The sequence below is a fragment of the Chiloscyllium plagiosum genome, unplaced genomic scaffold (assembly GCF_037043375.1).
Source record: "Chiloscyllium plagiosum isolate Xiang-an unplaced genomic scaffold, Cpla_swu_hap1 HiC_scaffold_2, whole genome shotgun sequence".
In the NCBI taxonomy this organism is placed as follows: domain Eukaryota; kingdom Metazoa; phylum Chordata; class Chondrichthyes; order Orectolobiformes; family Hemiscylliidae; genus Chiloscyllium; species Chiloscyllium plagiosum.
In genome coordinates, this window is record NW_028270140.1 from 64,140,017 (window position 1) to 64,152,600 (window position 12,584).

General features: G+C 43.6%; 1 protein-coding gene across 2 annotated transcripts in view; it reads right to left on the reverse strand.

The window, feature by feature from the left end:
- LOC122561639 (intracellular hyaluronan-binding protein 4) overlaps positions 1-11,725 on the reverse strand; it is a 55,708-nt gene extending 43,983 nt beyond the window's left edge. The window contains exons 1-2 of one of the 2 annotated variants that reach the window (XM_043713591.2): positions 10,921-11,725; positions 1,123-1,273 (exon numbers count right to left, since the gene is read on the reverse strand). In XM_043713591.2, coding sequence (XP_043569526.2) covers positions 1,123-1,273; positions 10,921-11,302 — 533 coding nt within the window. In that variant the 5' untranslated portion in view covers positions 11,303-11,725. The remainder of the gene's footprint in view (positions 1-1,122; positions 1,274-10,920) is intronic. The other variant, XM_043713599.2, reaches the window with a different exon arrangement.
- Positions 11,726-12,584: the final 859 nt, after the last annotated feature.

The window sequence follows — 12,584 nt, forward strand, 5'->3', positions numbered from 1 at the left end:
CAAGAGTTTTATGGAATACTGGAATAATAATTTCCTGGATGACTGTAGCTCTAACAACCCTCGAAAAGTTCAATATCAACCAGAGTAAAAGGTGCCAGCTTGACCGACACCCCATCCACCACTTTCAACATCACTACTTTCATCACCAAGACACAATGACAGATGTCTATACCATCTACAAAATACATTGCAAATAACTTAAGGCTCATGACAGCACACTCCAAACTACAATCTGTACCAACTGGAAGGTCAAGGGAAGCAGATCCACAAAATCACCACTTGCAAATTTCTCCCCGCTGCTGACTTCGAACTATAAATCAGCATTCCTTTATTTCACCGAGTCAAAATCTTGGAGCTCCCTTCCTAGCAGTTTTGCTGGTGCATTCACACCCTAGGAACTGCAGCAGGTTAAAACAGGTCACCAGCACTTTCTCTAGGGCAATTAGTGATGGATAACAAATGCTGGAATGGTGAGGAATGCCCACATCGCAAGAAGAAAAAAAAGAAAACCATTTATACTCAATAAGATAGGACTGTTTTCACACAAACGAAAAATTGGAACTGAAGCCCAAATACCAGTAATACAGAGTCATCTAGCATGGAAACAGACCCTTTGGTCCAACCAGTCCATGCTAAACATAACTCAAACCTGTCAACATCCTGGTAAATATTTTGAACAATGTTTTTTTAAAAAAATTGCAAGCATCCTTCCAAAAAAAAAAGGCCACTACTGTCAACAGAAATTTCATAATCCACAAAATATAAACAAATATCCTGGCAAATCTGATCACATTACTCCACTGAGGGGGAAGGGAGGACATATGCCAAACATGGTTGACAAGTCAATATTGACAACCCATTATTGGTTACAAAGTGGTGAAATGAGGAATGGTCACATGGGTTCCAGAATGAGAAAATTAAATATTACAGAAAACTGTTACAAATGCAAAGGGAAAATGAAACTGCTTTACAGTACATTAAATTACAGCAAAACCTGAGAATCCTCCCAAATTTCCCTCACCTGTAGCCCACCTGCGTCAAGGTTAAAACCAAATTTGTTGAAAACAATATTGCAAAAAATTACCGAGAGTAAAACATATTCCACAGAGAGTTAAATCTTACGCTTCTAATGAAAATTCAGTAGCTCCTTCAGTTTCATTTGGGCGCCGTTCTCGGAATACAACTCTACGTTCTGGTCTTTCCGTTTTTCTTTCAATATCTTGGTTCTCATTCTGTCCTCGCATTTCTGCCCTTTTTGGGCCCCTCTTTGGGCCTAAATGAAATATAAGTTAAACATATGCAAAACATTAAAGGAAGTATAAGCAGGTTCAAAGATAAGGTCTAAGAAAAAGTGAAAAGCAAGGCTTGCACTTACAGTGCCTTTCATTGCTGCAGGATGTTCCCAAATAGATGCTCTGAAGTGTAGTCACTCAATTTTAGATGTAGCCAGATATTTTGCTTTTAGAATCATGTTTAGAATCACTGATTCCCCACAACATGGAAGCAAGCCATTTGGCCTATCAAATACGCCAACCCTCCAAAGACCATCCCATCCAGATCCACACCCCTACCCTATCCCAAATCCTGACACTTTCTATTACTAATCCACCTAAACTACACATCTTTTGACTCAAAAGAAACTGCAGCATCAGAGGAGACATACACCAATACAAGAAGAATGTACAAACCTCACACAGACAGTTGCCAGAGGGTGGAATCAAACCTGGATCCCTGGTGCTGTGAGGGAATAGTGCTAACCACAGAGCCACCGTGTCACCCTAGATTTTGATTATGTATCTATCTTTCTTTAAAAAAAATGCCAGAAGTGTGGTGAGAGTTACTGTCCTTGACAATCAAAAGACCCTAGCAAAACTGGAGTCAATAAGAATCAGGTTGGGGTGGGGTGGGGGGAAAAAAAAAAAAAAGGTGGGAAGAGATCTTCCCCACTATTTGGAGACATAACTGGCTTTAAGGAAGGAAGATGGTTGTGGTCACTGGAGGTCAGTAATTCCAGTTTCAGGACATCTTTGCAGGAGGTCTTCAGCTTGGTGTTCCAAGCCCAGTCATCTTTAGCCGAAAATGTGTTGCTGGAAAAGCGCAGGTCAGCAGCATCCAAGGAGCGGGAGAATCGACGTTTCAGGCATGAGCCCTTCTCTTTCGAGCTCATGCCCGAAACGTCGATTCTCCTGCTCCTTGGATGCTGCCTGACCTGCTGCGCTTTTCCAGCAACACATTTTCAGCTCTGATCTCCAGCATCTGCAGTCCTCACTTTCTCCTCAATCATCTTTAGCCCCTTCATCACTGATCTTATCTCTGTCACAAGGTCAGAAGAAGGGATATCAACACTATTTGCAACTCCTCAGATTCTTGAGCAGCATACATCCAAATGGAGCAGTACGACTTAGGCAGTATCAAAGTTTGGGCTGAAAAGTGACAAGTAACACTTGCGCCACAAAAGTGACAAGCAATGCCCATCTCCAATGAGAGAATCTTGCCATCATACTTGACATTCCATGCAATTGTAAGAAAAGGAGTAGGACATTCGGCCCTTCAAACCTGTTTTGCCCTTCAATAAGTTCATAGCTAATCCAATATACCTCACATCCACTTGCCTGCATTTTCCCCTTCACCCTCAATTCCCCTACTGACCAAAGATCTATTCAGCCTTATACACAAACAGGTAGTCTGCTCCAAAACGTCTGTGGCAAGGAGCTCCAAGGATTCTCCAACCTCAGAAGAAATACCTCATTCCAATCTTAAATTACTGTCCCTTTATTCCAAAACTATGCTCTCCAGTGCTAGACTCTCCCACGATGGGAAACATCCTCTCACCCTATTTGAATCAAAGTGATCACCTCTCGTTCTTCAAAACCCCAGTGAGTAGAGTCCCTGTTTACTTAGCCTTTGTTCACAAGACAATCTTACAGTACTTCAGATGTGGTCTCACCAGCACCTTGTACAGTTGCTGCAAGAGTTCACTACTCATACTCAAAATATGGCACTGGAAAAGCACAGCAGGTTAGGCAGCTTTTCGGGCATAAGCCCTTCTTCAGGAATTGAGGTGGAGGTGGAAGTGGGGGGTGTTGAGAGATGAAGTCCATCAGGACCCAGGTACTGGTTAGCCTCCAGCTCCAAAAATTTACTCAGCACCACTTTGCTCGTGAAAGTAATTTTCCTGAGCTTCTCCCTCCCTTTTGTTGCCGATTTATAGCTGCATCTGGGATATTACTTGTATCGCTTGTAATGAAGGTTGACACAAAATACCTATTCGATTCATCTGGACTCACTTTCTCTGGTAACTCATCTTTTTTAAATCTTCATTTTTATATTCTTTAAATCTTTTATTAAAAGAAAACAAATATTCTGTCCAATTTTCTGAGCTGCCAATTGTCTTTGCGTATGCTCACATAGTACTCTGTAAATAGCATCGTTTACTCAATAAAATTGAACATTAATAAGTAGAGTCCCAAGGCTATCTTCAAAAAGGATTCTTACATTACATAATTGTTTTGGAGCAGAGAGGCCGTTTGGTCCACTGTCTCTGCACTTGTCCTATTATCCAGTGCCAATACCTTCCCTTTTCCCATATCTGTGAACACCATTTCTATTCAAATATACATTCAATATCTTCTTGAATGTCTTACTTGAACCTGCCACCACATTTCCAAGTACTGCATTCCATACCTATTCCAAGTTCAAAATGCATTGTAATTATTTTATTCTTGGTTTTTTTTCCCTAGAATGTCCAGTTAGATTTAAATAAAACAAGGAAAATAGTTAACTTGTAGGAAAAATTCAACAATGTATCAGGCACCACAATCTTTTATATTGACCATTTAGGACACAAAGTTAAATCTACCAGAAGGCTAAGATAAAAAGGTAGGGAGGAGGGACTTGGGGGAGGGACGCTGGAAATGCGATAGGTGGAAAGAGGTCAAGGTGAGGGTGATAGGTCAGACTGGGGTGGGGGCGGAGAGGTCAGGAAGAATATTGCAGGTGAGGAAGGCGGTGCTGAGTTCGATGGATTTGACTGAGACAAGGTGGGGGGAGGGGAAATGAGGAAACTGGTGAAATCAGAGTTCATCCCTTGTGGTTGGAGGGTTCCTAGGCGGAAGATGAGGCGCTCTTTCTCCAGCTGTCGTGTTGTTGTGGTCTGGCGATGGAGGAGTCCAAAGACCTGCATATCCTTGGTGGAGTGGGAGGGGGAGTTGAAGTGTTGAGCCACAGGGTGGTTGGGTTGGTTGGTCCAGGTGTCCCAGAGGTGTTCTCTGAAATGCTCCGCAAGTAGGCGGCCTGTCTCCCCAATATAGAGGAGGCCACATCGGGTGCAGAGGATGCAATAGATGATGTGTGTGGATGTGCAGGTGAATTTGTGGCGGATATGGAAGTTTCCTTTGGGGCCTTGGAGGGAGGTGAGGGGGGAGGTGTGGGCGCAAGTCTTGCACCTCCTGCGGTTGCAGGGGAAGGTGCCGGGAGTGGAGGTTGGGTTGGTGGGGGGTGTGCATCTGACGAGGGAGTCACGGAGGGAGTGGTCTTTACGGAATGCTGATAGGGGAGGGGAGGGAAATATATCCTTGGTGGTGGGGTCCGTTTGGAGGTAGCGGAAATGACGGCGGATGATACGCTGTACATGGAGATTGGTGGGGTGGTAGGTGAGGACCAGTGCGGTTCTGTCCTGGTGGCGGTTGGAGGGGCGGGGCTCAAGGGCTGAGGAGCGGGAAGTGGAAGAGATGTGGTGGAGGGCATCGTCGACCACGTCGGGGGGGAAATTGCGGTCCTTGAAGAAGGAGGCCATCTGGGTTGTACGGATTTGGAACTGGTCCTCCTGGGAGCAGATGCGGCGGAGATGAACGAATTGGGAGAATGGGATGGCGTTTTTACAGGGGGCAGGGTGGGAGGAGGTGTAGTCCAGGTAGCTGTGGGAGTCGGTCGGTTTGTAGTAGATGTCCGTGTTGATTCGGTCGCCTGAGATAGAAATAGAAAGGTCGAGGAAGGGGAGGGAGGAATCCGAGACTGTCCAGGTGAATTTGAGGTCGGGGTGGAAGGTGTTGGTGAAGTGGATGAACTGTTCAACCTCCTCGTGGGAGCACGAGGCGGCGCTGATACAGTCATCGATGTAGCGGAGGAAAAGGTGGGGGATGGGGCAGTGTAGTTGCGGAAGATGGACTGTTCCACATATCCTACGAAGAGGCAGGCATAGCTGGGGCCCATGCGGGTGCCCATGGCTACTCCTTTCGTTTGGAGGAAGTGGGAAGATTGGAAAGAGAAGTTGTTCAGGGTGAGGACCAGTTCAGTCAGTCGAAGGAGGGTGTCAGTGGAAGGAGTGTGTCAGTGGATGGGTAATGGTCGGTACAGCGGGAAAGGAAGAAGCAGAGGGCTTTGAGTCCTTCGTGATGGGGGATGGAGGTGTACAGGGACTGGATGTCCATGGTGAAGATAAGGCGTTGGGCACCGGGGAAGCGAAAATCATGGAGGTGGAGGGCATGGGTGGTGTCCCGAACGTAGGTGGGGAGTTCTTGGACTAAGGGGGACAGGACCGTGTCGAGGTATGCAGAGATGAGTTCGGTAGGGCATGAGCCGGCTGAGACAATGGGTCGGCCGGAGCAGTCAGGTTTGTGCATTTTGGGCAAGAGGTAGAAGCGGGCGGTGCGGGGTTGTGGGACTATGAGGTTGGAGGCGGTGAATGGGAGATGCCCCGAGGTGATGAGGTTATGGATGGTCTGGGAGATGATGGTTTGGTGGTGGGGGGTGGGGTCATGGTCAAGGGGGCAGTAGGAGGAGGTATCTGCGAGCTGGCGTTTGGCCTCAGCGGTGTAAAGGTCGGTGCGCCAAACTACTACCGCGCCTCCCTTGTCTGCTGGTTTGATAGTGAGGTTGGGGTTGCAACGGAGGAAGTGGAGGGCTGCGCGTTCCGAGGGTGAGAGGTTGGAGTGGGTGAGAGGGGTGGGGGAGTTCAGGTGGCGGTTAATATCGCGGCGGCAGTTGGCTATGAAGAGGTGAAGAAGGGCTTATGCCCGAAACGTCGATTCTCCTGTTCCCTGGATGCTGCCTGACCTGCTGCGCTGTTCCAGCAACACACTTTCAGCCTAAATCTACCAGAAAACAATCCCAGTAAGTTCACTCATCTTACAATGTTAATTTTACTCTGCATTAAACTGATTAATAAATGAATCAATATTCTGAGTAATGTCACAGATTTAATTACGGTTTTGCAGAACCCCCAAACAGTGACAGTGCTGTGAGGAGTTATCATTCAAATTGTTATCATGTATCACACAGGGGTGGATTTAAAGCAGCAATATATTGATGGAACAGAAACAGAAAAGGCCGGGAATACTCAGCTGGTCAAGCAGCATCTTAGGAAGGAAAAACAAAAATTAATACTTCAGATCAATTACCCTTTATCAAAACTGTAAAGGGTATTGATGTAACAGTTTTCAAGCTAATAGAGGGGGAGGGAAGTTAGTTCAAGAAGTGGCTAACAGGAAAAATTAAATGATAAAAAGGAACTATAGTGCAAGGCAACAAGATATGGCAATGGAAGAAGAAATAAAACAGAACAACATGGAATCCATAAAAAGATGAGACACTATTCCTCAAACATCAATTAGGCATAGGTGAACAACACAGGATGCAGAGGACTGAAAGGACAGTGAGATTTGGACCAGGCATCTTTTGGATGAGACATTAAACCAAGGTCCCATTTACCTGCTCTGGTTGGCAGAAAGATCCAAAAAACTATTTCAAAGAGCAGAGAAATTGCTGCTGGTCTTCAGCAATATCTAACCCTCAAATCAACATCAGAAAACACAAAGGAAACTCTCAAATCAGCAATGTGATGACGTGTGCACATTGTTGTAGGAAATATCACAATTTACACTTCAAAAAAGTATTTAATAGCTTTGAGATACTTTGATCAAGAAAAGCAACATACAAACAAAACTTGCATTTAAATAAAACAAACAACCACAGATAGTGGAAATTTGAAACAAAAACAGAAATTGCTGGAGAAACTCAGTAGGTCAGGCAGTATCTGTGGAAAGAAAATAAAATTAACTTTCGAGTCCAGTGACCCTTCTTCAGAATCTCTCTTTCAAAGTCTTGTTATGTTATCCCCTCCTAACGCTGTGCTTGCTTTAAGCATGTTACATCTTCAACTTCTTCCATGTTATTAGAAGGCTAATGACCTAAAGCATTTACTTCTCTGTGGATGTCACGTGCTAATAATATTATCCACCTCCAGTACTGGTGGTTTTTATTTTGATGAAACACTGATGAAACCTGGGAAGAGGTCATTCAAGGGAGTCTGTTTTAAGTAATAGGTTAAAGGTGTTCTGTAATGTCTTTCTAGCACTTCAGAGGTTAGCAAATGAACAAGAATCAAAAATCTTTGAAAAACTGGAAATTATTTAGAAGTCAATTACTGCTTTCAATAGATGTATGAATGTACAGTGGGGGAAGAGGAGAATTAGATTTTTAATCAGCCTCTCAACAATCTAGTGTGATACAATAGATCTAAAACTCTGCAGAATAATCAGCATCCCTAAACTCTGCATAGAGTTTTACAGGAGGTCGTAGACAAAGAAAGTTTACTCTCACTTAATGAGTGTACTTTAAAAAACACCCATTTTGTAGCCATTTCCACACCCCTCTAGACACCCTAGTTTTTATAAAAAGGGATCTACTTTAAATGTTCTGCCAACTTTTGCCAAAACCTTTCAAAAAAAAAAGGGACCCAATCCTCTGCAGAGGGCTCTGAATGACCTGAATTACCACATCACAAACAATCCTACCCAATAGGTCAACAGTAAGCAATTTAACTTTTTTCCTGGTACAGAAATAATTGTTCAATTTGATTCAGTTTTAAAAAAAAAGAATGATTTATAATTTTGAAAGGCATTTCTGGTTAATTCTATCAAAATGATGCAAAAAATGTACAGTAAAACTGAACAGGACAGCTATTGTATACTAATTAAAAAAAGAGAAAACAACAACTGGACAGACAAACAAATGGATAATGGTGAGTTTGGGAGAAAGAAGCTTTCAACTAGGACCAACCAATGGCTGAAAATGGATTGGCTGTGGTAGAAGCCCATATGAGGACAAGTAGGGATGGGGATGGATGTGGAAGGTGCTCAGGTTCCAAAATTATTGAACTCAATATTCTGAGTCCTCTTCTGTATGTCATTTATATAAATATCTGGATGAGAATATGGAAGGCACTCTTAGCAAGTTTGCAGACAACACCAAAATTAGTGGCATTGAAAACCTTCTTCACTGTCTACTAAGATTACAAAGGGGTCTTGATCAAATGGGTCTATGGGCTGAAAAACAGCAGATGGAGTTCAATCTGGATAAATGCAACAACAAACAAGGATAAGGTTTATACAAATAACGGCAGGGCCTTTGGGTAGCATTGTAGAACACAGGAACGCAAGGTTGGAGGCACATAATTCTTTGAAGTGTGCCTCACATGCAGACCGAGTGCTTAAAAGGGTGCTTGGCATGCTTGCCTTCATTGCTCAGTCCTTTGAGTATAGGAGTGGGAAGTCATGTTGAGGTCGTACAGGACTTTGAGGTCACTTCTGGAATACAATGTCCAGTTCTCATCGCACAGTTATAGGAAGGATATTATTAATCTGGGGCAACACAGTGACTCAGTGGCCTCGCAGCACCAGGTTCGATTGCAGCCTTGGGCGACTGTCTGTGGGGAGTTTGCATATTCTCCCAGCGTCTGCATGGGTTTCCTCTGGGTGCTCTAGTTTCCTCCCACAGTCCTAGGATGTGCAGATTAGGTGGATTGGATATGCAATGTTGCCCTTAGTGTCAAGTGATGACATGGATTAGCCATAGGAAATGTAGGGTTACAGGGACAGGGTAAGGGATGGGTCTGGATGGATGTCTGAGGGTTGATGTGGACTCGACGAGCGAAATGGCTTGCTTCTACACTGTAGGGATTCTATGAACTGTCTATGAAGCTGGAGAGGGTACAGAAGAGATTTACCAGGTATAGAAAGTTTGAGTTACAAAGAAAGACTGGCATATTTTTCACCGATGCATAGGTGTTTAAGAGGTAACTGTATAGAAGTTTATAAAATAAACAGGGGTATAGATAGAGTTAATGGTAGTTGTCTTTTCCCTAGGATAGGGGATTTCAAGACTAGGAGGCAAATTTTTAAGGTGATGAGACAGATTTAGAAAAGACATGCGGACCAAATTTTTTTTCCACAGAGGGTGGTTAGTGTGTGAAATGAACTTCCTGAGGAAGCGATGGATGCTGGTACAATTACAACATTTAAGAGACATTTGGATAAGTACATGAATAGGAAAGGTGGAAAGGTTTGGGCCAGGAGCACGCGTGGGATTGGTTTAGTTTGGGATGATGGTTGGCATCGAATAGTTGGACCAAAGGGTCTGTTTCTGTGCTGTATGATTCTATGACTAGTCCTGAAGGCTGCAGTATTCTCAAGTCAAAATTGAGGTCCTTGGCAAGCAATGAGGTGAAGAAGAAACTTGACTGCAAAGTCCATATCCTATGAGTGAAGAAAACCTCTTCCCATTTTGTCATTGCCTCTTCAACCACCACAGGGTTACTTATTTAAATATAGCAGATATGCAACCTCAAAGGCTTAGCAACCTACCTAGACATTTCAACTTAGGAGGTTCCGTTGTCTCTGCTGAATGATTGATTCAATGAAACTAAGCTGCAGCCAACAACCATAACATTCAAGAGGGGAACAGAAGATGGTTTAGAAAAAAAAAACCAAATGTCCACCCATATAAAATTAAGTTGTACCTCACCTAATGTTTGAAAAAAAATAACAAAAGTAACCTCAAATAGTGACATACAGTAGCAATTTAAAGGCAAGTAAACATCTCAACATTAAATTCAAAACTAAAACAGAAACTGGAAGACATTTGGATAGGTTCATGAATAGCAAAGGTTTGGAGGAATATGGTCCAGGAGCAGGTAGGAGAGAGTAGTTTCATTTGAGATTGTGTTCAGCATGGACTGGTTGGATGGAAGCATCTGTTTGCGTGCTGTAGGACTCCTTTATTCTCTCCACAATATATACCACTCACTGCAGTAACAGGACTGCCTGACGAATTTTTCTTCCCTTACTTTTCATAAAAAAACTACACATCTCAGTGTTCAAAGTAAACTGTTGGATTTAACAAAACAGCAACTTGAAGTTAGAGTCTTGCAATCCCAAAAGTCCAGTTCCCCAAATGTATGGTCATGGAGACTATGTCCACGTTTTACATGCAAGAAGGATCTTCAGCAGGGGTTGAAAAATCTACGCTTGTGAATATCGCTTTTAAAATACTTGCAAAAATGGCAACTCAACAAAACGAGATAAGGCAGATTAACAGTCTCCCAAATAAAAACTACGTGATAACTCACCTACAATTTATAGGCCAAACGTCCCTTGAAAGGACAGTCCCAAGATAATGTATGCCAATTCCAGGTTTGGAGTACAAAGTGGTGTTTGCACCTGCATTAACCTCCATTCTCTCCGGCCAGGTTCTCATACATCCCTTCCCTCCTCCCCCCCGCGGTACGGACTGGCCTGCCGCCCAGAGCACCCCCCGGTCACAGTATGCACCCTGTCCCGGGTGGATACCTGTCTCTTACCTCCATTGGTTCACACTCCCAGGTTTATTAATAAATTCTCACTTTGCGAGACACCACTGATCGCTGCATTTGACACATACCACGTGTGTATTGTTGTTGTAGTCCGTTAGAAATTAAACCCGGGGCTACATCATTGATCCTACACGTTTGAAATCAGAATAAGCTTAATCCCAGAATTTACAGTTTGAAGCCCCCCGCCCCCGGGTATTTTAAACAATTCGGAATGATGGAGGAGGAGGAGTCCCTTCACGCCCAGGTGCTGCAGAGCTATGTTAGGTACCGACCTTCTCTCCGCTGTCCTCCTCCTCCTCCTCCCCCGAGGAAGACATTTTCGGTGCCAGACGCTCCCCCGGGCCTGTTCCCGGCCTCGACGCCCGCCGGGATTTTCCGAGCTTTCTGAGACTCTCTCCTGCCGGCTTTGGCCGAGCTCGATGCCGAGGCGTAGGCGGCGCCGGCGGTTGATGCTGCCGAGCTGCCCGAGGGCCCGCTCCCGGCTCTGCTCTTGCGGCCTCCTTCCTCTTTCTTCTTCTTCTGCTTCTTCTCCTCGGCCTCCCGCAGGATGTCGAACGGGTCGGACTCGTCGTCCAGCAGCTGATCGAAGCGATTAGTGACGGCGCAACCAAAAGTCTCCTGCATGGCGGCAGCGGCCAAAAGAACTCCTTTCATAGCCCAGTTTCTGCTCCCGCCGCCTCCACAACCTTACACGGGTTTATACTTCTATCGTAGTCCGGTAGATCCAGCCTCACCGGAGCAGCTCCTCCTTCCTCCTCGCTCTTCCCACTCCCGGCCCACACTCGACAATATGGCGACTCTCTATTTACCTCTTTCCCTCCCCCTTTGTGCAACAAAATTTTCTGATTGACCCTCCGCAACATCGACTGGTACTTGTTACATCTCAAAATAACAAACCGTCTCTCTACCAACAAAAATTCTATTAATTCCCCTTTTTTTGTTTTTCTAATTCTCCAAAGTTTTTTTTAAAAATCGGCGCGTCAATCCACCTAAATTGATAATATGCAAGTATTATTTTTCGTGCTCGTTTTATTGCCAGATATTTCAAGGTGTTTATTTGCCATCCCACTTTCCCGATCAAAGCTAAACGCTGAATTTAGTTTTGTTTCCTATTTAGTTTCCTTGCTGCCCGCAGAATATCATACAGCTACCTCTTGTGCTCAGAATTGTTGAATCTAGAAATGGTATGTTATGCAAACCAGGTTCCAGGTTTTTAAAAAGTGTACTTTAGAAAGTACAGGAAATATGTCAACAGGTGCAAGGATTTTATAAAACCTGTAAGTAGAAAATTCCACCTTGCACTATGTAACATTCTTCCCAAACAAATCCCAAAATACTGCACACACTGTGAATTGTTTTGAACTGGAGTAATTTGATTATTAGGTAAGAGTCAACTTGTACAAAGCAGACTATTGAATAACCAGATCATTTGTTTCTATTCTGAGCAATAGTATTTTATTGTTCTTTGTTCTTCATTATTGATCAAGTAAAGCAAGCATTCCTAAAAAAAACTGCACGGGCGAATTCATTCCTAGCAGTTATCACCAGGATTTGGTAATTCACTACTGTATTCCCATTCATTGTTATAAAGACTAATGAGCTCCTGGATGAGAAGACAGTAATATGAATGGATTCAAATTATATCTTAAACCTTATGAGGAATGCTGCAGTGATGCACAATACCTTTGAATGTAAACTTATGAAAAGACTATTACTAGCAAATCATCATATTAATCATTATTTATAAGTATATATAATAACCAATATTCTGTGGTATTATATATGGGTATTTAGGCCTAAGTACAGTGAAATGGATTTGGAAGATAGATAATAAGATCAGGAAATATAGATGTAATCCAAAGGGAACAGTAACATAGCGGTGATTTGTTTCTGGACCAGTAATTCAGAAGAGCATACAAATGCTTTGGGGGCATTC